The sequence below is a fragment of the Podarcis vaucheri genome (genome assembly GCF_965113315.1).
Source record: "Podarcis vaucheri genome assembly, chromosome: 3".
NCBI classification, from domain to species: domain Eukaryota; kingdom Metazoa; phylum Chordata; class Lepidosauria; order Squamata; family Lacertidae; genus Podarcis; species Podarcis vaucheri.
In genome coordinates, this window is record NC_138761.1 from 25,816,669 (window position 1) to 25,843,936 (window position 27,268).

At 39.7% G+C, this 27,268-nt stretch overlaps 1 protein-coding gene across 4 annotated transcripts; it reads right to left on the bottom strand.

Moving 5' to 3' along the window:
- Positions 1-1,058: 1,058 nt before the first annotated feature.
- BICRAL (BICRA like chromatin remodeling complex associated protein) lies at positions 1,059-25,648 on the bottom strand. Of its 4 annotated transcripts, XM_082217342.1 has the most exons (13): positions 18,005-22,594; positions 16,969-17,751; positions 16,523-16,571; positions 14,778-14,826; positions 14,625-14,693; positions 12,358-14,055; positions 10,846-10,936; positions 9,273-9,373; positions 8,486-8,547; positions 8,207-8,352; positions 7,945-8,039; positions 6,209-6,311; positions 1,059-5,099 (listed from the first exon to the last, which is right to left on the bottom strand). In XM_082217342.1, the coding sequence occupies exons 3-13, from the start codon at positions 16,564-16,566 to the stop codon at positions 4,294-4,296; spliced, it is 3,264 nt and encodes a 1,087-aa protein (XP_082073468.1). In that variant the 5' UTR covers positions 16,567-16,571; positions 16,969-17,751; positions 18,005-22,594; the 3' UTR covers positions 1,059-4,293. The 4 variants fall into 4 exon arrangements, with proteins under 4 accessions (XP_082073468.1, XP_082073467.1, XP_082073469.1 ...); XM_082217341.1 differs by lacking the exons at positions 16,969-17,751; positions 18,005-22,594 and adding an exon at positions 25,028-25,648; XM_082217343.1 differs by lacking the exons at positions 16,969-17,751; positions 18,005-22,594 and adding an exon at positions 23,335-24,646.
- Positions 25,649-27,268: the final 1,620 nt, after the last annotated feature.

Here is a 27,268-nt window from a genome sequence, read left to right on the forward strand (position 1 = left end):
AGTGAAGGGATGACTGCTGTAGAATAAATGAATACAGCATATAGCAGATCAGGAAGGTCTAATCAGCAGCATGTAATGCTGCAAGGTGGACAGAAATCCTTTGATTGAGAATAGGAATGGGTCATCATCATCATCATCTTTATATCCCATTCATCCGACTAGGTTTCCCCAGCCACTCTTATGTATTTCCCCAGCGCTTATGAGAAGTGCTAAGACTAAAGAGCCCTACTGGATCTGGCAGCCAAAGGCCTTTCTAGTCCACCATCCTGTCACCACATTGGCTAACCACTTGCCAATGAGAAGCCCACAAGCAGGAACCAAGTGAAACAGCCCTCTCCCGCCTTGGGTTGGCATCATGAAAGCAGGACATTGGACTAGATGGGTCTTTAGCCTGACACAGAACTTTGGTTGCATTCTTAGGTTCTTACTTACAAGTACCACTGCTATACTGCAATACGCTGCCTCCAATGTTAGAAGCAAAACATATCCTTATTCCATGAATTTGTCTAATCCTCTTTTAATGCCATCCAAGGTGGTGGTCATCACTGCATCTTCCACAAATTCAACAAATTATGCAGCGTGAAAAGGTATTTTTCTGTCTTGAATTTTTCAAGATTCGGCTTCATCAGATGGCTTGAATTAACAGACAGAAAGAAAACCTTTCTTTCTCTGTACCGTGTATATAATCTTATAGACCTGTCTTGTCTCCACCTAATCTCTTCTTTTTCCTGAAGTACAAAATGTTGTAACCTTTCCTCACAGGAGAGCTGCTCCAGTCCTGGGATCAATTTTGCTGTCCCTTTCTGAACCTGTTCCAGCTCTGTTGGAGAATAGCTAAAGCCTATGAATTAAGTTACGCAGGTCTTGGTCTGATCAGTGTCTAGCTGAGAATTCACTTAGAAACCGGTATATATTTGTTTTTAATACCATTTTGGGAGAAAACCAGGATATAAACGTAATAAAAATATACTGCCACTGTGATACTTGAAACTAAAAAAGAAATCCTTTTCAAAACCTAGTTATTAATCTTGGGTAAATCAAGACAATCACAGATAACACATTTTTCCCAAATCTTTGGCTGTATTGCAATGGTTGTTTCAATTCGTAGTCTCCAGCTAAACATTTCCTATCCATGGGTTAACAATATATTTTACCAACGTGTTGTCTTTTAACAGTATTTATCCAACATAACAAAATAAACTGCAATTTGTTATACTTTTTTTTACAAAACATTTTATAAATATTTTTACAAAATGTATACAAAGCAATTTCAAGTGAGACATACTATACAAATGAAAGTATTTAAGCAAATAAAATCCATACCACACTGACAACAAGTGACACATCCTCTTTCAGTAAAGTCAGTCTGTAAGGCCTCCCAAATCTAACAGCTCAATTATGCTGACATTGTTGAATCAGGTTTTTTTTTCATAGTTGCCAACTAAAATTTTCTTTTAACCTTAGACAACATGGAAAGACATCCAGGAAGTAAAGAGACCAATCCTACAAAGCAGTTATGCACAAATAAATGGTCTTCACTGGATTCAGGACCATGTGCTGCGTAACAAATTCACACTTTTTTTTTTACAACAAAAATATTTTTACTGCATTACCAATTAAAATATTCAGAGCTCTAAAACCAAGTTCAATAAATAAAATACATTAGCTACCGTAGGTTAATTTAGCTGAACTTTGTTCAGTGGGTACCCAGCATAAATGTTGGAATCAATATAGGTGGAATTTAATCCACATTTGATGGAAGTGCATTTCAGATGTCTCAGCTAAACCTTTATCTAAAATTAAACTCTCACATAATATTCAAAATGTGTAAGCTTTGTTTTGGTATTTAGGTTCAGAATATTCTGTACAGCTGATAAGAAACTTTATTCTGTGAGATAAAACCAAAAGAAGACAAATTTACAAGTATGTGTCAAATTTATCATTCTTCCAATCAGATTCTAGATCAATTGATTTCTGTGACCGGTGCAACATACACCCTGCTTTCTTAGACATCTCATTATGGTTACAGTTCAATGAATTTATTCTTTGCAGCATCTTGATGGAAAGGTAGCTGCGGCACTATCATCGATAAGAAAGCGAGTACAGGACCCATGCCTACAAAAATGAACCAAAGTGGCAATGCTGTCTTCGTGGAATGTGGGGTTTCACAAATATTTAATTTTAAAACTGGCACTTAAAAAAAAAGTGGTAATAAAAACAAAATTTTAAAGCCCCCCGTCTTTCTAATCCTATTAAGAGTCAACAGAACATTAAGTTGCATTACTATTTTGCTGAATTTGTTTATCTTTTATTATTCTATAGTTATTCTGTTTCAACACAAGGTCGGTGGTAGTGTTTTGTGTTTACTTAAAGAGCAGAATATGGCTCTAACGCTACAATAAAATTGGAGCGAAGAAATCAAAATTCCGCCCTTTATCTGGGTGCTCTGGCAATCCAACTGACAACCACAGTTTGCTACTCTTGCTGTGTCACACAGCTCCATGGAGCTCCACACAAGCATGGAAGAGGAAGCTCCCCAAAAGCAGTACTGGGAATGCTTGAATTCCAAACCTCTGTATGCACACAGTTACCACTGGGTCGAGGCTGCTGCACCTCAGGGCTCTAAGGCTATGACGATATCCATAAGGAAGCTTTTGAATATGTTTATAAAGGGAAGCTACAGAGATTGCTTTACAAAAAACACACCTCTTGGAGTTTTTTTTTTAGTAGGCATACATGCCACATCCCTCTTACTAATGGCACAAAAGCAATGTACCTAGCAGCACTGGTGATGGTGGAAGAATAATTTCTAAAACACACAGGAAGAATGGGGAAATGCCATGGGTTAAAATAATAAATAATTGTATTGTCATGATGACAACTAGCCAAATACAAACATGCAAGGGGTTCCTTTGGCTCTATATTTTGTATTAAATGCCTTTAGAGATAGGCTTGGATTCAGGGACTCTCCCGTTGGTTGATGCAGAAGAAGTGACATTTCCTGATTATCCCTTCCCCTGCAGCCCTATGAAAATCCACTCCAGATGCGGGTTGGGAAACCCTTTGGAACAATTTGGGAAATGGTACTGAGCATTGTAGGAGGAAGGAAGAATCTGCAAAAGTTGCAGCCTCCTCCGCCATCAGGCTCCTCCACTGGATTAAAAGCCTTCCATGAACAGAAGGCAAAGTCCAAATTTGCGGACGGCAAATTCTAAATTCAACCTATAATTTTTAAATGGGATAGAAAATTAACTTTGGCTTGTACATAGTTTGGTAACTATAACTGCTGCTACAGATGACAGACATTCTTGAACAGCAAGAAGCAGAAATAAGCAAATAGCAAACACTGGCCTTTAAATTGTTCAGATTAAGGCTATTATCTCCTTAAAGTATAAACTACTACAATGATTTCCAAATAAAAGTGCTTTTGACACTTGGTCTAGAAAAAATTACACCACATCAGAAAGATTAAGTTTGACTATATCCAATTAGAAAATGAAAAAGCTCTTCTTGATGAAACTAGTGTGTGTGTGTGTGTGTGTGTGTGTGTGTGTGTGTGTGTTTATAGATATACACTTATGCATGTCTATACAGAATTTTATGGCTATATTATAGCCTCTTTGTATACAATTTTCCATCTACTAGCTTCTTAGACTAGCATGTATCATTTTATGCAGTGCTGAAAGTGACAAAAACTATACAGTGTAATTCAATACAGCAAATTCCTATGTAAGATACTTGTTTCTGCTCACTGAGCATAGAAAAGCACTTTAAAAGTATAAAGCCCTGTAAACACTGACGCCATTTTCTCTCCTTCCCAATTCCTCTCTCTCTGTTCCAAACCTCAAGAGATAGGCATTTCTAAACAGAGGTACTGGGGATTTTTTTTTAGCCCCAAATATTAAATCTCAAAATCAAGTGATAGTGGGCGGAGGCAATGGATCTTTTCCTATTAAATGCAACATTCCTAACATTTTATTTAAGAAACCTGTTACTAGACTGTGATTGTCAGTATATTACCTTGTTAACTTAGGGCCTAGTGAACTGCAGTTTCATTAAACTGCAATGTTAAAACGATCAGCAAAGCTGTATCATAATGTGTAGGCCCTACCAGACAGCTTTCTCTCAAGGGTTTACATTACTGGACACCTCACTGTAACCACAATGAGTATTGCTTTCAAACACAAAACAGAATCTACTTTAGAAAGGGTAACCTTTGACATTTGTCAGGCTGTTCTTGTGGTGTCATTCACATTTACTTCTAAGAGAAATATGTCCATGGTACTGTAACTATTAACACTCTAAGATACTATTTACAGCAGCTTCTAAAAGAGAGTCTGTTTCTACAACACCTTCACTGTGGTCTGGAATAAATTTCTCCAGGCAATTTTCTTGTGAAGAAATAAGCGAAAAGTTTGGATACTCTAATTCTAGGGAGCCACTGCCGGTTGCTTCACTCTGTGGCTGCCTCCCAGTCTTTTTCAGTTCCAATATGTTTTTGAATGTAGTCTCTAAACTCTTATTGAGCAGCAAATCCTTTTGGGGTTCCCCAGAACCTTTTAAATTGTCTGGATGCAAATCCTCATTCTTTGGAGAACTCCGAGGAGTTTTGTCTTGGAGGGAATGATTATATGTTGTCTCTGAGTGAGAATCAACTGTGTTCCGACATGTTTTATTATGCGTACCATGATCTACACTTGATAAGTTTTTTGACGAATGATCTTCAGAACCTAAAGAGTTTTCATTTGACTTTCCTGGATTTTTGCCAGCGATTTTTTGTTCTGAATCAGCCATATGTTGGCTTTCAGGAGAGGAGCTTGTTTTCTCAAATTTTAAAGCTTTTGCAAGGCTTTCTGATTTTTTAACAGAACTGTTTCCTTGTTGTGAACTCATAATATTGTTAGGCACTACTTGAAATTTGCTGTGATTTAAAGACTCTGCTGTGCTTGAACTTGATCTGTCTTTGATTTGGGTATTAGCAGTCTGGTTTTGAGACGTTGAAGATTTGTTAGATTGATGATCACTTTCAGCCGGCTTTGTTTCATCAGCGATCTTGTCAATTTGCGTGGATGGACAACAAAAGTCTGCTAGAAAACCATCTGAAATTTGAAAGCAAGCATTTTAGTAAAGAATTGTGACATATCATGGACAGAAAAACAAGGAATGGAGTAGCTTTCAATCTTTTCAGAATTAGGACCCACACACTTTCAGACCCTTCTGAATTTTGTTACCATATGGTATGGTATTGCTGTTGGGACCCACTTATCAAGGTCTGGCTGTGACCCAGCTGTGGTCCCAGCCCGCTAGCTGAAGATCATTTAATAGAAGAACTAAAGCATGTGTACTAAAATATGGTTTTAGTGGGTTTCAGGTCCTGAGCTAAGGGGAATTCAGGTTAGTGTTAACCATGGTTAAGGTCTGGGCCACTGTTTCCCTTAACTACAATTAAGACCAGAAAAAGGGAGTTTGCTCCAGAGAGAGGAAGCATGCGCTGACACATGGGATTACAGGTAACCAGGATTGTATGTGCACCAACCCACTGTTGATTAGGTCTGTTTTCAACTTTATTTATTTCTGTTCGCAAACTGGCAAAAAAGTATGTGTAGTCAACTTAAAGTGTAACAGACTGGAGTTCCATCTCTCTGGACAGAATTGCTCATTTGAATGCAAATGAATTAATATATACATTTTCACTTTATAAATGTAACACTGTTTTGTATATTAACTGCTAACAGTGCAGTCCTACCCATATCTACTTAGAAGCAAGTCCTACTGAGTTTAATTGGGCTTCCTCTCAGATAGGTTGGTATAACATTGCAGCTTTAATCATGCAGAATGTATTTAAAGTTCTTAAAGCAATAAATAAATAAATACAATTTAGGTTTGACAAGGATGTCAAAATGATTGGGTTTCCCCTCCCCCATCCAAAAAAAATGTGTATTTTTCCTGCAGCACCCAAGTTTCCACAGATGTTGCATCTCTATGTCTGACTCACAAATATAAATCCTTCCTGCGTTCTAATTTTACTTATGGCAAAAAACCCCCACGGTTATAAATATTAAAATCATTTCTCTGTATGGTACGGTGCTAGTCTATACATGTCTACTCAGAAGTAAGACCTAATGAGTTCAATAGAACTTACACCCAGGTTTATTTGTATAGGACTGCAGCCGAAGATGCTTTCATTTAAAATGGTTACGTTACCTACCAGGATCTACTATTGCAAGGCGTTTATCCTGGGAAAGAGTTTGCCTTTCTTCCTGGTTAAACATCCTGTCAATCATGACCATTTCTGCAGAAGGATTTATTCTCTGGAAAAGAAACAAACAAAATAATTTCTATAATTAACTTTAACTTTTACTTGCAAGGAACAACATGAAGTTTCCTAACAATACTATAAAACAGAATGCTAAGTTCAACAGGCAAACTGAGGTGGCAAGTTCATAATGGGGGTTATTTTTAAAGAAAAAATGGCGTTTTTGTATATTATGAATACACACATTTGTTTTGTAAAATTGGTTTGTTAGGGAAAGTCAGTTAACATAGGAAAAAAACTTTTTATAATATTATTGTTCCATATTAAAGTGTTTGTGCAGCACAGCTCTATGTATTTTGAATTGGAAGTGATTTCATTCTGAATTCAGTGGGGCTTTACTTCAAAGTGCACACAGGATTGCAGCCCTAACATTGCAGGTAATAACTTTGCTTAAATATGCCACATCTGAAAGTGTGTGCATATTTTGTAAAACAGGTGGATGCAAAAGCCATGAGGTGTTGTTGTTTTTTAAAGAGGCCTCTATAAAAATTGAAGACTGTAGGCTGGTACACAAGTAACACTAAATCAGGGATTACCAACCCAGCACCCATGGGCACCATGGTGCCTCATGAAGGCTTTCACTGCTGCCTCTGGAAAGTCCCCCAGACTCATAACTTTCATTTTTTTAAAAGAAGCACTTCTCTATGCCACATAGAATTGAAGTTATGGGGCAAATGTGCAGGTACTTTCTAAGCAATTTCTGTGAAATGCAAGTGAGTGTGATGTGGCCAAATTGTGTATTTCCCTGGTACTGATTAATGTTTCCTGTTGTGATGAGATAGCAACATCATCAGCGTCCGTGTATGTAATTGCTCCAAGCAACTCTCTGTCTGAATGGGCGCTGCGTTCCGGGTCACTGTATGCATCAGTAACAGTGACTCCCCCAAAGACATCAGTGATCAAGCAGTGATCAAAGGCATCAAGTGGTCCTTTAGGTACCCCAGATCCAAGTTGTTACAGGCCTTGTAAATTAATACCAGAATCTTGAACTTGGCTCAGTAGTGTATGATCTCCTAATAGAAGCTTTTAAGCATCATTTAGGTTATGGCAATAGTTTGTCCCTACCAACTGTGTAGCTACAGCATTTTGCAGAAGCTGTTGCTTCTGGACGAGACCCACTGGCCACCTCACATAGAACGTATTGCAATAATAGAATATTGAGTTTACCAATGCATGAATCATTGCGGCCAGGCTATTATCAACAAATAGTTGAAAGGACTAAATTACCATGCAAATATGCCTGCTCAGACCTTTCTGTTCCTGTACATTTATCCCTGATAGGCTAGGAGAGTTCTTCTGAGCAAGCTTACCTTGTGAAGGGAGACCGACCCCAACCCCCGCTCACATTTTTTGAAATTCATTAAGACTTCTGGGAAGGGGGGAACATGGTAGAAGTCAAAAAGCTCTCACCCAGTGAACTTTTCAACACAAGATGATAACATTCTCTGTTTAGTGAAATCTATTGTTAGTGCTAAACATTCCTAAGTACCACATGTTGAGAGATATGGACCATGGAATTAGATGAAAGCTGCACATTGCTGTGTTACAATAAATTAAGCCATGTGGGATAAGATGCACAAATCCATAATATACACACATGCACACGTGTGTGTTTTTATTAGTCTTACCATAGCATCTTCCAAGAGCAGACATCTGTATTTATTTAACATTGCCTGTGTTCTTTTCAGGAGCTGTGTGGCTACAGATTCAAATTCATTATCCACTGGAAAGGTGAAGAAAATACATTTAGAATAGTAGTTCTTAACAACTAAACTAGTCATTTAAAGCATTTGATTCTTAGGTTTTGCCTAGTACAATATATAACATTTAACTGGTATAAAACCCCAGAAGCATAGCATTTTCATAACCATTTGGAGAGCGAAAAAGTACCTTTTCTTAAATCCTCTTCTGTTGGCAGTGATCCCTGGCACACATGATATGAGAGGAGTCTCTGGACTGCATCATTTAAAGATCTGAACTGAGTTTTATCAGGAGTCACAGCATGTGCCTGGTCCTTCTGTAGCTGCTGTAGAATACTAATGGGAAGATTGCTATTGTCAGTTGTTTACAATAGCACCACATGTGAGTAACAACTTGACAAAATTTGAGGGAGGGAAAGAGAGGAGGAAATGTCTAAAGTAAAAGGATGCATAAAAGGAAACAACTTACAAGGCTCCTTTTGTTAGTTGTTTAGCAGCAGGCCTCTTTTGTCCAATTGTATGGCCATCAACCTAGATTCAAAACGTGCATCAAATACACTGGGCTAAGTTTCTTTTATAAAAATCAATTATACAGTTGTGCATATCATCCAACAGAAATAAAAATGGCCTCAAAATCTATTTAAGATAATAAAATTATGGGGTGTTCTTTTAAAAAAACCTCTTAAATGCATTTTGTATAGACTGCATTACCAATATGACCACATTTTTGGATTTTCAAAAAGGCATTTTTTAATCTTTTGAGATGCTAAGAAAATAAATCAACAGCATGGCTATATACTCCTGAAAATATGCATCTGACAGATACAAATGGTATCCCAAAGGCATTAATCCAATGCACACTTTCATGAATAAGCCCCATTAAACTCAGAAGCATTTATCTCCAAGGAAATAATAACAGGATTGGACTGCATATTTTGCAGCCTGACCCAAAGACAGCACATGACTAGAGCTTACAGTGCCAACAGATATGCTAACACATCCTTCTCCAACCTTGTGCCCTCCAGCTCATTTGGACTCCAGCTACCGTCAAGCTTAGCCAGCACATATTCATTTAATATTTAAAAGTGATGGGATGTTTAGTATATACTATCATGGATTTCCTCCCACAAATGACTAATGGAAAGGTTATTATATTCTATGTAGAAAATAGTACAAACAAGAAATGATTGGTGCACTATTAGCCTTTTCAGGAACATTCAAGGGCGGAGGGTGGGAAAGGGGAAATTGCCTCCTACCTGTACATTTGTTTGGGCAGAAGATGATCCTACTGCTTTTTCCTGGTGTGTCAGTGCTGTGCCTATAGGCTGCTGTATGATTTTACCCCCGGTATCTTGTCCTATAAGAAGATATATTATGAAGATTCTTTAACAATCCCCTATACAATATTTGGAATCTTGTCTAGTTATGTCACTGAATGATTTAAAATTAATTTGCATGTAGGAATGCGTATTTAAATAACAATGCTTTTACAAAACTACTGCAAGCCCATACAAAACACAAATATTTATTAAAACTATCTCATGAGCCTGTGAGGTTTAAGCCAGCATCTAACCACTTGCCATTTCATGGAACTTCAGAATGCCAAAGGTGTAGACAGGTATCAATAAAAAAGGCATGGGGAGCCCAGCTAATCCCTGTCTTCGTAATGTAAATAGCACACATACTAAAGTACTGTCTAGTCTCCCCCCACCCCCACACTTCGGTCTCTTGTTTCAATTAGGCAAATTAATCAAAGCATCATGCTCTTTTTTTACTATATTAACATATATATTCTGTTTGAAATATCTTCTGCTACTATTTGTAGAGACTTCTTTAAGCTGTGCTCCCAAATACACATTTTCAAGAGCAAGTTCCAATGAATACGTGAGTTTTCTCTTTTTGGCTCCCGAAGAACTAATGTGCTCAATTACTCAGGCACGCTTAATGCAGCTTCTCTCAAATCTTAGGGTCACTTCAAGGTTAAAACAAAAGATAGTTTCCTGCACTTCCACTACAGGTCAGCTACACTTTTGTTGTAGCATCTGAAGGGCACGTGTGTTCCACAATAAATGTGTGCTCCAATCGCAGCTCCCAAGTTTATGTTTACTACTAACATACTACTAAATGCCTTAGGCCACAGGCACAGTCCCAGAAGTTCACCCATGTTCTAAGATGAACAATGACAATACTGGAAGGCCATACATGAATTGAGAAATTAGTGCAGAGCTAACTTCAGGAAACAGCTCCGTTGCTCATGCATCTTCTCTTTGCAACCGATGAAAACATCCTTCTAACATTACATTTTCATGTATTTCAGTAAATTGCTGGTTCTCTGTAAAGCATTTATGACTTGTAAAAGCCATGTGAAGAATCAACTAAATTTGCAGAAGACTTTTAGCAATTTGTAAAGTGCATTTCCTAAATTTCCACCCTACTGTACTTAAACTAAATTTCTATCTATACATATTTTAACTGGATTTTCTCTCTGTTTTAAAGTGTAATATAGCTTTTTACCAGTCTGACCGGAAATTTTTGTATGCTGCCCTTTTAAGCTAAATGTTTTCTAGAGATTGGTTTTAAAAGCTCTTACTGCATTAATTGAAAGCCGCCTTGAGAAAACCATTTTAAAAGTGGCATATAAATAAACGAACAGAATCTGACACATGTGTTAACTCTCAGTAGCACAGCTTAACATCAGCCTGAAAGTTCAAATTTTCAAGTAATATTCAAGACAAACCTTTGCTGTAGTTAAGAACCCACTTCATAGCTAAGGAGTTGAATAAAGGTATTTAAAAAACAAAAACTTTATCTGACTTAGCAATTTATTACCTAAAAGACTTGTTAGCTGAGGTGGTCTTAGATTATCCTGTGACTTTGACGTTGAAACTGAAGACACCAAATTCGTAACTTTTTTTTGAGTCTGAAAAAAGAGACCACACATAAATACCATGCAGATCATTAAAGGTAAAAGATAAGGAGAAGCCAATATCCTATATACAAAAGAAAACATATAAACTCTATCTGCAGTTCCAGTTTTATTACCTTGCACTACAAATAAAATGAGCTACGATATGTAGAGAATTTTAATTTGTTTATCTGAAAGGTTGGCACACAAAATCATTGCCCTTTTTTCAATGGTTGGCCAATCTGTGGCATCCTGTCCAGTTCAGATATAACATCTGTGGTTTATTAGACCAAGAAGCACTATGCCAGTAGGCTCTACCTTCCCTCCACCTTTTGCTTGCACACCAGAGTTAAAGACTTTCCGAATTTGTTGAGCCATGTTGGATTGTAACTGAAATTTGTTGAGCCATTTGGTTTTCCATTGCTGGACCTTCAATCAATACCTTCCATCAAAAACTTCTAAATTGTTCCACATCTTTAAAGATACAGAGAACAAGTAGTACAAATATATATTAAATGGAATCATTTCTCACTCACTTGAGAATGGTCTGACAGCCTCAAGAGCTCACCTTCTCATCTCTCATGCAGTCTCAACATGCAAATTACAATACTGTAAATAGTATTCAGGAATCAGCTACAATGTGACTTCAATACTTTTAAATGAATATCTAAATCACTACTGAGAATTCTGAAAACCTCACTTTTAGCAACTAAACAAGACTTATTGAAGGAACAGAAATAATGGGTTGTACTAAACGTTGCACAAGTAGAAAGCAAGTTCAAACAATGGATCTTTCCCTTCCCGTTTTCCCCCTACACCAAAAGCTTCTCCAGGTATCTTCCTGGAGAAAAGAGATGTAGCTCAGTAACGGATCACCTGTTCTGCATGCAGAAGGTCCCAGCTTTAATCCCTTGTATCTCCAGTTAGGACTGGGAATGTTGCCAGTCTGAAACCCTGGAGAGCCACTGCCTATCAGTGTGCACAATACTGAGCTGGATGGATTCAGCATAAAGAAGTTTCCTATGTGTGGGTTCTGTCACATGGTGGTACAGTCAGGAGGCAGGTCTTCTAATGTCAAGAATTTAACTCTACTAAAACAAGATTCCTCTGCCCAATTTCAGCAATCCCTCAACCTCTCACTGCTGCCTCATATGACACAGCCCATGGCCTCCCCTTCAACCTTCTAAATAAGCTTTTCAGAGGGTACAGGAGGCTACAGGGGAAGCAAAAGAGCCGCCATCTCCATACACAACAATGGATACAACCCAATAGTTCCAACCAAGAAGTATTGATCCATTGACACAGATTCTAAAGGTTCTTAGGGTGTTATTTGTTTGCACTGTTTGCTGTAAAACAATAAAATCATAGATATGTACATTTAGCAGCCGCAAAGATTTTAAAGATGCTAAAGATTTTGAACTTGCATCAATCCATACCTGGCCAAAGGAAAACTGGGGCTGGGATGCCGATGTGTGACTAAAGGTGTTCACTGATTTGGAAGAAGAAACTGGAAGACGATGTGAGACAGTGACTGACAATTGTGTTCTGTTTTGCTGTGTAAGTTGATCTCCAGCAAAATTTCCTCCGGAAGCAACAGTCTGGGCTGATGGACCAATGTTGGGATGCACTGTAGCAGCAGAACTTACAACTGTAAACCGGTTGCTTGATGAGATACTCGAACCTGTTGACTGTCCAGGAGACATTGTGGTAAAGCCTGTTCTACCTTGGGAAATGTTTCCTTGGCTGGGGGATAAATGCAACACAGCAGACGATCCCTGTTGTAGTGGAACCTGGCCACTAACAATTTGAGAAGTCCCATGGTTCACTATAACTTGGCTTCCAGGAGCTGCAAATGTCTGACCAGAAACTAGCTGTACAGAAGCATTCTGATTATTCAGCATCTGTCCTGAATATGACTGGTTAGTTCTAAGCATGTTCGTAGAATTCCTGTTTAGCATAACATGCTCAGTGGATACTTGGCCAGAAACAAGCTGGGAAGGCTGATTTTGAAGAAGTTGTCCATTTATGGTCTGGACATGGTGAACCGAATTAGGATTTACTGACAGACTTGTGGGTATAAGAAACTGATTCTGAGGTGCATGAGGCTGTCCCATAGGAGAATGGATCACAATACTACCACCGGCATTACTTACGGCTTGAGAGGTAACTGCTTTTCTTGCATTTTGATGACTAACAATATTAACAGACATATGTGGACCAACTACTGAATTCTGAGGGGAGTTTGACGAAGCAAAAGGAATCCCTTGTTGCACATGATGCTGCTGTATTCCCAAGCTATTCACATTGTAGGTAGTTTGCTGGCCCATCTGAATAGGCTTTGGCTGGATATTGATGGGAACCTTGTTAGAATTTGGAGCAAGACCTCTCTGTATAATGATGTTATGCACAGGCAAAGACGTCTGAAAATTTGTACTATTAAATGGAACAGTTACAGGTTGTGCTACTGGACTGGAATTTGAGTTGCCAAACAACGAGTTACCATTAGGTGTTTGTCTATGAACCAAGAGACCACCACTCATGTTTCCAGGTGCTTGCTGCCCACCACCCTTCAAAATAATATGAGACCCTTCAAGATTATTGATGGTCATCATGGAAGGTTGATTACTAAATGAACCAATTAATTGTATCTGTCCTGAACCACCAATTTGACTACTGTTTGACAAATGCTGGCTAGGAACACTGATCCCCACATGTTGCATAAAGCCATGTTGCACACCAACTGTATTGCTTGCAAAAGATGCTCCAACTGGTTGCTGTACCACTTGAGTAACTCCTATAGGTTGCAGCGTCTGACCTGAGTAACTAGAAACATTAGAAGCCTGAGTAAAAGATGCTGATGAGGAAGGATGAAGCTGAGCTTGTGCAAACTGTTGGTTAGGGCCTATGTTGGCATCCAGATAAGCCTCTTCTGCCAAAGTCTGTTCGGTAATATTAGCTTCCTGCAAAGATTTCTGGAGGATATCAAAAGGCTGATCTTCACTAAGATCAGGCAAGGAAGAAGATTCAAGTTCATCATCAAGAAACTGAAGGCTACTTGGCAACTGCAGTCCATCACTAGGCCCTTCTCCAAGCTGACTACCGACACCTTTGATTGATGACTTAGGATCAGAACTCTGAAAGAAAAATTGTAATACACACCATCAGGGTTCAAATCCTCACTCAACCATGAAGTTCAATGGATGAGCCTGTCATTGTCTCTCAGCCTAACCTACCTCACAAAAGCACTGTGAGGATAAAATGGAGAGGGGGAGAACCATATAGTTCGTTGGAGGAAAGGTGGGATGTAAATGTAATAACAATAACAATAAAACACTATTTTAAAACAAATTATTAGTAGTAGTACAGTGTTGCTCATTATAGGTTTCTCTCCCCCCCCCTTCCAGAACATCTCTCAAGAATGCTACTAAGTCAGGTATCATTAGATTAATGACCATGAGTGGCATGCAGCATTAACCCCTTAAGACTGAGCAAGAAGTTTGAACCAGGTGTAAAGCTTAGTGCACAAGTGCACAGGCTCAGAATTCTCCTCCTTCTTCACCCATATTCAATCCTTTGGCTTAAATAGCAATTGCCTGCATGTTATTTTTGGCTTTTACTTCACCCAGATAGGAGTATTATAAGAATGGAGAACTTAGGCACACACTAACATGCACTAAAATTACACTTTTTCCTATAAACTTACACTGATATTGGCGAATATGGAATTTGAGTTGGCTGCAGAATATCCTGCATTAGTCAAGTCTTCACTGTTCTGTAATACAGAAAAAGCATTACAATAACAGCAGCACAATTTGTAAAATTGGATATTTCACAAACCAGAATATATGATACTTACAGGTTTACTGCCTGCTCCATGGAGGAAATAATTCAGTGCCTGTGCATCTCTTTAAAAATACAAACAAGGAAAGTAAGATGGATCAGTGTAAGAATCTTGCATTTATTTAAAATATACTAAAATGGCACAAGCAGGAAGAATCTGAATCACACCATCTGAATACTGAGGCTGTGATCCCCAACTATTTTAGAACATGCATCTCAAAGCAACAACCCTGGCTTGCTTGCAACAAACCCTATCAATAGTGTAAATATATATTTATAAAGCAATATATTTAACTGTTACATTGTTTTTAAAATAGCTCTCAGCTAGGGACTGAACCAAATAAGACATACTCAGAGATGAACCACTGAAATTAATGACTAACTTGTCCGCTGACTTAGCTGGCTATAACTCTGTTTATTCCCTACATCATTGTATGTCATTTTGTGAAGGACCAGCTCCAAATGCTGGGGCCTTTGGTAAGAGACCTTTCTACGGTGGACGCACTTTCTGCTATCTACATACTTTGTCACTAGCTCCCAAACCACTGCCACATTGTTCATGCCATTTCCTGCTGCCATTTCCCACTCCTCTGCTGCTGCTCACCACTGCTAAGTCCCTATCCCACCTGGGGAAAATGACCAAGGCTAAGAAGGCAGTGATCAAGCTTGTGGGAAGAAACGAGGTGGAGTGCCACTCTCTGGTACTTCTGTTAGCTGCACCAAAATTGACCTTTTAAGTAAAAAGGTTGGTGCTGGAGGTGCCAAAGGGAGCATCAGAGAACTACATTCAATCACTACTTTCAGGGACCCTCCTCCTATGTGGAAATTCAAGTTTGTCCAAGTGGCCCTCAATATATATTAAGGTAATATTTGTCATTACTTCTTTTACTGTAAATTTTAAATGTCTTGTATGCCTTTGGGATAATTTTTATTGGATTATTTATTAATTTCATTTAAAAATATACATTGCTTGTTAAAAACAACAACCTTGAAGTGGTTTACAAAGGTGCCTTATATACTCATGAATAAATAACTGTAAATAAATGATTAGCATTTCTTTCATTTACAGTAGAACTCAGACATATCATAACATGCATCCAAAGCATATTTGTTTAAAAAACTTATACCCCCACCTTTTGTCAAAAAAAGAACTCAATAAAACTTCATTGAGAATTGTTCCACTGAGATTAAAGGGATTTACTCCTAAGTAAGTGTGCACCTGATTTCAGCCCTAGAGTGCTATCCTAATAGGGATTGGGTTCTGCCAACCAGGCAGAGAGAGATGGTTCTTACCCAGTGTTTATATTCTGCACTTTTAAAACAAAATCTCCCTTCTGGTTTCAAAGAGGTGAATTATTTATGCCAGCTTCATGTTAGCAGAAATAGGAGGCCCAAACCTGGAGACTCTTTGAGAATGAAGGTGCTTTGTATCCATCCCACCCCATTTTGTGGTCTAACACTTGCTACTGTAAGCAGCAGCAACACCAGTGGTAGAACTAAACATGCAGCACTTTCCATGGGCAAAGTGGGGGACTTCACTGCAGAGATGCCTGCCCCACCCACAGAGTAGGACGCCTTCTACACCAGCAGGGAGGAACCTTCATGAAATTCTAACCTTCTCCAGCCAGCAGATCTGGGGATTAGGACAGTTATGCCCCTTTTCTAACAGACACAAATAGACTATTTGTGTAAACTTTCTTTTTGCAAAGTGAACTTTATATTATTTCTCTGCATAATTTCTTTTTTTAAAAAAAATCTTACCCAATAAGATCAAAGAGACAGGATTCATCATCGTCATCATCCATGACAACTAAGGAAAAATAATAATGTATCATAAAGATTTCCTATTTCTTTCCAGAACAAGACAATTAAAAATAGAGGATGCTTTTCAACATGTTTCTTCCTAACATGTATTGTTTATTTATAAAAGGTTCCCATTGTTCACTAACCTGCAAATTATGTAGACTAGCAACAGCATATTTTTACAACAGGCACACATTATTGCATGCTGCTTTGAATATAGGAGTAAAATGGTACTTTGAGGCATAGTATATACTTGTTACACATCTGTGCTCATTTTTGCATTTATTCTGCAAAGTACATATGAGGTTCCTGGAAAACAGTGGGAACATGATATGATTTGATGATCTGCGATTTGGAAAATCCAGTGGCATAACTGAAATAAGTAGGTAAAAAACTATGCCTATCAATATTGCTTCCATGCAAATATTGTTTGTAAAAGTCTTCTAAATCAGCATTTCATACTCAGCACTGTTTTCCCTCTATTTACAGTAACTTTTGATCAGCTGAGTGTTCTAACCAGTGGCAACTGAGTATTGTCTTTCTGCAGTTGGATTTTCCCTCACTTAGGAGATTCAGTCTGTAACATTCTGCATACCACCAAGTTATAGCCTTACACATATAGACAACAGTGACCCACACATTGGTAACCTTGAAATTAGATAACAGTAACACCCTCTTTGTGGGGTTCAAAAGCTGTAACAGGTACAGAATGCTGCAGCTAAGCTGCTCACTGCTGCTCTCTACTGCATGCATATGACACCTATCCTAAAGGACCCCAGTTTTAAGGTTTTACTATTTACTTACAAGACCCTGAACAATTTGAGAAATGGATATCTGAGAAAATATATTTTCCCATCTGAACCTGCTTGTTTGATGCCTTTAGGGGAGCCCTCTTGGTAGTGCCACAGCTGTCAAGTTGACGTCTGTTTCCCTCATTAGGGAAGTCTCCCCTAAGAGATCTGGTAGGCACCTTCCGTGATGTGCTTCCACAAGCAACTGGAAACATTATTTCTTGCCAAAGCGTTTATAGACCCCCTTAGTTATGTTTTGCTATTTATTCTTGGCCAGCTGTATATTTCTTATGTAGTTTTATTGTTTTAAATTGCTACACACTGCTTTGATACATTTTGCAGAAAGCGGTATAGAAATCTGTTAAATATATAAATGATCTACAACTACAGTGGTGCCTCGCAAGACGAAAAGAATCCGTTCTGTGATTCTCTTCGTCTAGCGGTTTTTTCGTCTTGCGAAGCAAGCCCATTGACGGATTAGCGCTATTAGCGGCTTATCTGTTGATCGGATCAGCTGATAACCGGCTTAGCAGCTTAGAAAAAGGGGGGAGGGGGGGAAACCAGCAGGAACTCGCAAGACATTGTCCGTCTTGTGAGTTTTCCGTCTTGTGAGGCATTCGTCTTGCGGGGCACCACTGTATATGCATACATTACCACAGAAAACTAGTGGCCCACTCTAGACTGTAGCATAGAAGGGGGAAGGGGGTAAAGAAAGGCTGGGCTCAGGCTGGGATCAGGCTGGGCCCCACATTGCCATGTCCCTCAGCAATGGGTGACACTTCTGTCTCTGAGTTCCTGCAATGGACAAAGGGAGGCAGCCAAAGTACAGTGTGGGTCTCTAACATGCTGCAGCCCAGCACCCTGCAGATGTACCCCCAGACCAATTAACACTCCGGCATAGAGTTTTTGGCACTCCCTTTCATTTGTTCGGCTTTGGAATCCTTTTTTTTTATTGCATTTCCAGTCCAGTTCACTTCGTATTGCATGATTTAGCCATGGAGGGCACCATTGCCAGCTTTTCATGTGAAGATGAACGAATTATACTATTTGTTTCAACCATTAATAGCTGAGAAGATCGTCCAAGGCAAGCATCCCCAAACCTGACACCCTGGGTAGTTGCTTAAATCACCTGCCCCTAAATCTATCCCCGATTGAGAAACATACCCAGGCCTAGCCTGGCCCAAGTACAAATGGCTATTTAATTCGTACAGTACAAATGGCTAGTTAATTCATATCAGTTTTGCTTCTTGGGCCCCATATCATTAAGATTTCTAAACAATAATAGTGTCCTGTATTTGGATTAGAACAGAATCAAGAATTTCACCAGGCAATACTTTTCTCATCATAGAGTTGCAGTAATGGCGACAGCTACACCTGATGGGAGCTCACCCAAAGATCCATCTCTTAACAGTACAAAAGCCTTAGGAACAAAGGAAGCTGTCTTTTTACAAGTCGCACAACTGGTCCTTCTAGCTTAGCATCATGTACACGAACGGCAGCAGCTCTCTAGGATTTCAGGTAGGGGTCTTTTTTGGTCCAACCTGGAGATGCCAGTGATTGAATCTGTGACTGTCTACATGCTGAACAGATGCTCTACAAATGATCTACAGCCCTGAGATTTGGGTATGACTTACACACCCTTGACATCCTACAACTCCCACAGATCTCATCTGTAAATCTGGCACCTCATTTTCCTAGCAGCATTGATCTGCTTTTAATATGAAGAATACAAGCAGGTGAAGCTTTTCCCACACTGTGCCTGCTTGTTTTTGTATGCCATATTGCGGATAGCCAGATAAAGAAGATAGTAAGAGAACTGACATCTTGTTCAGGAACTGCTTCTATGCCTTTTAAAAGCTGCATGACTGGTAGGAACTTAACTGTTGCAGTTTTCCCCCAAATGTAGTTTTAGGGAAATCTGCATCTGCTGTTTTTTGTTGCTAATATTGTTTTCTCATCAAGCAACCTTTAAAAGCAAATAACCCTGTCAAGAAAAAAAACCATGGAAACTCTATCTCTGCATGAAGTTTGCCCCAAGTAGGAAGGTATATTCTCCCACCCTTTTTTGAACTCCATGCCTCACATTCTTGTTTTACTCCGATTTCCTCATTCCATATGGCTTCCAGTCAGAATCCTTTGCTGAACTCCAACAGTTGTTTTTCACCCTGTGTGCAATCCTTTCAATATAAAATTGCATTGTCCATAGGCCTATATGAGGAATTTCTGCACATATCAAGAAGTGAACTTCTCTTTCTGTGTGTCTCTTCTGCACAGGCCACAGTACCATGTAATGTATGTCATATTTTCATATAATGAATACCATTTCACAAGGTTATTATTTTATACACAGTAAAATTATCAGTTTCAAATATAGTATTTTTACAAAATTACACTAAAAGCCATTCAAGAACATATTATACTTGGAACCTCCAGGTAACTATGGGCAAGTCAGTACCGACTACACAGTGGTATTGTAGGAAGAAGCATACAAAACACTTTGTGTCCCATCCATGACAATCTGGGTATACAGTGTCCGTGTAAAAAGATGGCACCAGGCAGGCCTTCCTGGGGAAAGCATTCCACAAGCCGGGGGCCACCACAGAAGTCTTATCTTGTGTTGCCACCCTGCAAACTTCCTGTGGAAGAGGCACACAAAGGGCCTCAAATGATGATTTCAAGGTCAGTTCATGTTTCCTACTTATCTGCATAGCAGTGTAGACTGGCAACCACCCACTACACAGCACTTTCCTCTAGTACTCATCTGAAAGGTCACAGTAACGGAACTAATGAAAGCCTGTCCGGAGCCGCATAGTTCAGGTTAAAAAAAGAATTATGTTTTCAATAATTCCAGATAAATACTTGAAATGGGTGTGCAGGAAATCATGACATCACAGCCTTGCAATTTGGCCTATTTAAAATCCTAGCAAATCTGATTTGCAAATTTGTTAAATTTGGGAGCAGTTAGCACATTGCTACAAGTCAGCTGCTATGTATAAATTGGTCCTGGATGCAAATGTCCAGTTCAACAAAAATAGGTAATGTATACTCTCTGTTAAAGCAAAGATCTGAATAAACCTGAAATTAGAATCTCTGTCTCAATTACTATGAATGGCTCTTTCTTCTGTCTTGTTTCAATTCTATAAAAATGGCAGAAAAATATGGAAATGACTTTATAGTCTACCAGTGCTTATATCAATCACAGCATAAGAATATATGGTTGAAAGTGCAAGCAATACTTATAATTAATCAAGGATGCACCTCAAAGATTGGCAAAATTTGGCCTGTATGTGTACCCTCAGAAGGAAGATCTTAAGTACAAAGGCAAACCCTATCGTGTTTTCTTCTTAACTTGGAAAAGATTTACTAGATTTTATTTATTTATTTTGGCCAAGAAATCTTTGAGTGTCCCTCCCATTAAACTACCAGCTAGATTTCTATCCTCGTTTCACATATATTATATACCACAGGGCAATCTGTTTTCTGGAACATCTGCCCTGTTCAATGTATCTGAGTACAATCTAGTTAGTATTTTAGGTTATCTCTATGCGCCTGAAGAAATTTACATAGAACCCATTACTGTCTTGGGGGCGGGGGGAATGAACACATTCAGCAGCCTGACATTTCAATTTGGGTGGGTGGAGAGGAATGGGAATGTTAAGCGAAACTAGAAATGCCTGCGTTTCAGAAAAGTCCCTTCCCCATACGAGACCACTATTTTTGGCTTCAATTTGAAACTTGACTTGTTTTGGATCCACTCAATCCTGTTCCCAGTGAACTTTCTGCTTTTTCTCTCTCATGATAACAAGGTGAAGACAGAAATTTAATTTAATTCACTATGCTATAAAGTAACTGTTTTAAATTAATTTTGCCTACGTATCTATTGAAAGGAACGCTATAATCCTATTAAGTAATTAATAGTATGTCAGTTCTAACTATGTCATTCACCAAAGAGTATTATTTGTCAGAAACTGTTCTATAAGCTACATCCTTGGTCCTGGAGTACTGTACAGTACACTAGAAACATCAAGAAAACGACTTTGCTTATGTGATCAGGAACTTCTCAGTTGCCGTGGTGTTAATAGTAGGGCTGCCATATGTCTGGATTTTCCCAGACATTATGTGACATCCCAGACAGGATGTCAAATGCAGAATTGACATTGGGGAAGGGGGTGTTCGAAAGGCGGCACTTTGTTCTGGATCTTAGGCAAGTCAATTGAAAAATCATGCTTTTTTGGCTCAACAACTTTGGGGGTTTGTCTAAAAAACTTTCGGGTTTTGTTAACAATTTTTGGGATGTCCTGGTTTTTACTTTTTGAAATAGGGCAACTCCAGTGGCTGCAAGAGTTCAGTTCAGCTTAAACAGCAGAAAGTCCATATAACAGTTCATGTGAGACCTTGATATTCCACTACAAAGCAACATTCTTCCATCTTTTTTCCCCGTATATCTTATCTACTCATTAGAAACTAAAATAAACAACATCCAGGCCATTTTGTAAAATCATGAGATAAACATTACTGCAGTAAGCAGTGAAACAAAAATTTATATCTCATCAAGGGGAGTATATTTGGGGGAGGGGAGAGTGGGGAATCTCAAACCTAATCCCCCCCCCAAAAAAAAGGTCTTAATTCTAAAATGCTTAAAGAAAGGTTATGTCTTATAACAGTCTGTTGCTGGCAAGATATGACTGGCGAAAAATGATATTTAAATGCCCAGGATTTAAATCTCACAGGAAAGCACAATGGTATGATGTGTTGCCTTAAAGCCACATTACTGGGCTTTCTAAGCCAAACCATTTCCAACCTTTGGAAGCATTTTTAGTTAAGTTAATTCAATCCAATCAACACAGACTATTGCTTTCCACATACTTTACTCTCTTATTACTTTAGCAACAGGGATGCCTGTGCCCAAGAAGGCGTATTTTGCTCACTTATTCGATTTTTAGCAAACAGGACCTCCTTGGTACACCGTGTAAAAATGCCCACCTACAGCGACGAATGAAATCTAGAAGGCCAATTCAGAGAGTGCTGCTCCTCCATTTTTAAATTTTACAAATCGCTTATTTTCCAGCAGCCCCTTTGTTGTTTGGCAGACATAACATGGGACTAAGTGATTTCCATATCCACTATACTATAGCGTAGGAGAACCTGGCAAAAGGGAGCAGCAGCGTTTTAACAACTACCCATTACACTGAATGTGTAAACTGTGTGCTTAGGACTGGATAATTTAAAATAGAGTAGCCTTTTTTTAAAAAAAAAAAAAAAGTATACTATCTCACACACACCTTTCGATTCGCATTCCACATAAATTTTGGGGTGGGGTGTTAGGAAAGCGATTAGTCTAGGAAATAATAATAAAAAATAAAAAATAAATTTCCTCAGTGCGTGGGGTAAGGAGTTATTATTTTGCTCGTGAGGGAGCATTTTCGAGTCTGTTCTGAGGTAACGAGACTAGACCGCGGGAAGCAACGGAGGGCAACGCCCCGGCCCGGGAAGAAATGCCAGGAGTCTCTCAAAATGGCGGCTTGAAGGGGACGAGAGAGAAGGGAGAGAAACTGCGCCACAAATCCTGGCCGGTAGCCAGGCAGCGCCATCTTCTCTCCTCCTGGTCCCTCCGAAGCGGGGCACAAACCAGACCGAACCCCGCCATGTAAACGCAGATACGGAGAGAGAGAAAAACAGCCTCCTCGACTGAGCTTTGGAAAAGCACGATTGGTGCTTAAGATATTCAAAAGCCATGCATGTTTCAGGGTTTTAAAAAAACAACAACATCCTAACCCTGGTAAAAGTAAAGGCCTCATTGTCCTTCCTTCGCCCAGGCATAGGCGATTTATTTTTTTTTTACGAATGCTAAGCCTGTTTCCGCTCTCAGAACAAAATACATATAACAATCTGTTTTAACGTTACCGACGTTTACACCCCAACCCTCCGGAAACCCGTTTCGGTTTTAAAGGGAGGGAAGAAAGGAAATCGGCGACCCACCTCAAAAATGATCCAACATTTCAGAGATTTTTCAAGCCAGCCTTTTAACTAAGGCTTTCTCTTCCCCCATCCCCCCCCCCATTATAGTGTAACCATAACTGAAAATCAATTAACCACAAAAAAGTACTTTGTTGGAAGACTAATCCGGCGGCAGTTAACAAGCTCACGTTCATCGAAAGACAAAAACGAAGGCGTTATTACAGATGTAAAATATTTATTATTCTTGCCGTTTTAAAAAACGTATATTACAGCCTACTACTAAGGTTTATTTTTTCTTCCCCCTCCCCACCCTCTTTAATCCTACCGACGTAGAATCACATACACACAGAAACAATCACCATTTCCATTCCTTTAAACGCGATACCGGAGGAGACAAGAAAAAGAAAAACACCGAGTAACAAAAGAAGGGGGGGGGAACCATATAAACGAAACGAATTGGGAATCCCCGTAAAAAAAAACCAAAAAAGCACAGCCCATGCTAAAAAGATATAGCGGGAAATTATGACAAGATGATAAGAGGTGGTCGATGAGAGCAAATCCAACGCGGAACGCAAAAGAAAAAGAAAAATCCTTGGCAGCCTCACGCCCAGGAGAGAGAGAAGACGGAGCGTCTCCATTTTCCCGAGGAGGAGGAAAGGGAAAAAAGTGCTTCACAGACCAGAGAGCTTTAGAGAAAAGCAAAGAAACGAGGGGGGAAGAAAAGAGGGAGGAGATTTGAAAAGATTATTTTTCTTTCTCCCTCACACACACACACACTCTCGATCCCCCTCTTCCTCACACACACACACACACAGAGAGAGAGAGAGAGAGAGAGAGAGAGAGAGAGACACACACACACCCCTCTTCCTCTCCCTCTTGATGGCCACCAAGGGGGCGGCCAGGAAAAAACACACAAAACCCACCCCAAACACAACAACAACTAATTTTAAACCGGCTCAATCAATGAGTCATTAAAACGGAGGTTTTTTTTTCCCTCCTTCTTCTTTCGCCTTCCCCTCTCTCCCTCCTCTCCTAAATTTGCATGGCATCAGCGAGAGAGAGAGAAGGGGGGGAAGAGAGAGAGAAAAACCCACCCCAGTCCTCTCTCTCTCTCTCTCCCAGCCCCCCCGTCTCTCTCTCTCTCTCTCAGCTATCAGCCTAGACCTGAAACCTTATCTGTCCTCTCCCTCTTCCTCTCTCTCTCTCCTTGCCTGTCTCTCCCCCTTTAAGAAACAACATTTTTTGGAAGTGCCCTCAGTAGCCGCCGCCGCCGCCGCGGCCTCTCGCTGCAAAAAAGAAATAAATATTTCATTTCCCTGCGAATTAGCAGCCTGCCCACCCGCGCCAAATCGCCTTCTCCTCCTTCATCTTCCTCCCCGCGTCCCCCCTCTCTCTCTCCTCTCTCTCTCTCTAGATATATATTTATATACATAGCCCCGGAGCCAATAGCTCTCTGGGCTGAAACCTAATATCCTGGTTTTGGCAACTCCTGGTTGTTAATTTGCTCCTCTTTTTTTTTTCTTTTCTGTCTGGTCTGGAGATAGATTTCTCTCTCTCTTTCTCTTCTTCTTCCCCCCACCACCACCACCCCCGCTCTCTCTCTCTCTCTCTCTCTTTTCCCTCCCCGAAGGAAGGGAGGAAGGAGGTTGTGTGTTTTTTTTTCTTCCTTGAAATTTTTATCACAAAATTATAATACACTCAAAGGGAAACTCACCGTCATGAAAAAGCAGTGCCTTGTCAACGGGGTTTCTTCGCCATCACATCAGGGGCTGGCAGTGTAAGAGAGAGAGAGAGAGAGAGAGAGAGAGAAAGGGAGGGGGGAGAGAGAGAGAGAGAGAGAAAGGAAGAGAGAGAGAGAGAGAGTACAACAAGCACACAGTGCGGGAGTACCCAGCCAGCCACAAGGAGATGCGATCGGCGCACCAGGCTGGGGGAAGAAAATGAAACACCGCAGCTCGAGCCGCATTCACAGAGCATTATTAAGGAACGGCGCTTCGGCGAACTTGAGCGAGCTGCCTTTTGCAAAGCGCGGCGTGAAAGGAGGGTCCCCTTTAAAAGAGCTCGCTCGCTTGCTTGTTTGTTTGTTTCTTGGCCGCAAAGAAAATCAAGCCCCCTTGATCGCTTCCGAGCTGTCATCTGCTGACCCTTTGCAAAACTTAAGTTTGCTCTTAGTTAATGGTGCAGCGAGTGACTAAGTCGCCCGGTCTTAATAGAAGGTTTTGCAGTCCGCCCCAACCAGTTCAGTGTGTGACACAGTTGCGCGTTTTGGAAAGAGCAAAACGCCGCTTTTAATTTTTCATTCTTTTTTACATGCACACCCAAAATGATGCACACAAAGGAACTGAATGATAAGCTTTTTATTTAAAAAAAAAATTCTGTCCGTACACAGTACCTAACTTTCTTAGGGATTGACCTGAGTATTGTCACTTTGTGATGGTTGTTACCATACTTTGACATGCTATTGACAAGAGCCTATTATAAGTTCATAAAAGATTAAATTAGTGGCCGTGAGATTTCATGTTTTCTGTTGGAGGGGATTTTTTTAAAGTTAGTTTAAAATAGACCAGAATTCTTAACACTGTCCATATTCACTGTTCTATTTGTGCAAAAAAAAAAAATGCTATTGTTCAGCAATGCCCACCTTTCAACTTCTTTTTTTTTTGTTTAAAAAAAACCATGCTAAAAACTTTTCAAAGAATTAAGAAATACTTGATTTCCTATTGAGAAACATAGCAATCCCACCTTGTTTTAACATTACAAAACCTTTTGTTAACTGCCTTTGAAAACACGCACAAAGCCTTTTCTGGTGAGTAAAAAAAGGGCTTACAGATTATTTCTCATTGGGATAGATAGATAGATAGATAGATAGAGTCCATTACAATGGGCAAACTCATATACAGTGGTACCTCGGGTTACATATGCTTCAGATTACAGGCGCTTCAGGTTACAGACTCCACTAACCCAGAAATAATACCTCAGGTTAAAAACTTTGCTTCAGGATGAGAACAGAAATCATGTACCGGCGGCACAGTGGCAGCAGGAGGCCCCATTAGCTAAAGTGGTACCTCAGGTTAAGAACAGTTTCAGGTTAAGAACGGACCTCCAGAATGAATTACGGTAAGTACTTAACCCGAGGTACCACTATATCTTGTTCTTCATGTATGTTTCAATAGTCGAAGAGGCAATGTAGCCTATCTTCTTTCTTCTTCTTTGGCAATCACTCGTAGTCGAGTAAGATTGTCTTCCATAAACATGGTTTTCACAATGAGTCCGTAAGTGACTGTGGAGGCCAATTCTGGATTCACACATCCTTCCACAGTGGGGACATTGGTTTCCAGGTGGGAGTTGATCACGGTGTGGATTTGCCAAGCATGCCTTCCTCTTAGCATGTTTCTCCCTTGCTTCCTGAGTTCGAGTGTCTTCAAAGCCCATGACACCTTTGGTAAAGGCTGTTCTCCAACTGGAGTGCTCACAGGCCAGTGTTTCCCAGTTGTCAGTGTTTATACTGCGTTTTTTTTAGATTTACCTTGAGACAGAATTTAAACCTCTTTTGTTGACCACCAGCATTATGCTTTCCATTTTAAAGTTCGGAATAGAGTAGTTGCTTTGGAAGACAATCATCAGGCATCCACACAACTTGACCAGTCCAACGAAGCTGATGTTGAAGAATCATTGCTTCAACACTGGTGATCTTTGCTTCTTCCAGTACACTGATATTAGTTTGCCTGTCTTCCCAAGTGATGTGTAAAAATTTTCGGAGACACCATTGATGGAATCTTCCGAGGAGTTGGAGATGGTGTTTATAAGTGGTCCATGTTTCACAAGCATATAGTAAGGTTGGTAGTACAATAGCTTTGTAAACAAGCCTTAGAAGGTCCCACTCAGCCAGCGGAGAGTGAGGTTTTCTGATGGAACGACATATTGCCAAAGCTTCCCTGGCCCACCAGCCAAAAGT

Excerpts from the sequence above, each read along its gene's own strand:
- BICRAL (XM_082217340.1), bottom strand. The coding sequence starts at position 16,596 with ATGATACATTATTATTTTTCCTTAGTTGTCATGGATGATGACGATGAT. Across the intron at positions 14,056-14,624 it reads CCATATTCGCCAATATCAGT|AGTTCTGATCCTAAGTCATC; the intron begins GTAAGTTTATAG and ends TTTTTCTTTCAG. Across the intron at positions 8,040-8,206 it reads AGAAGAGGATTTAAGAAAAG|TGGATAATGAATTTGAATCT; the intron begins GTACTTTTTCGC and ends TCACCTTTCCAG.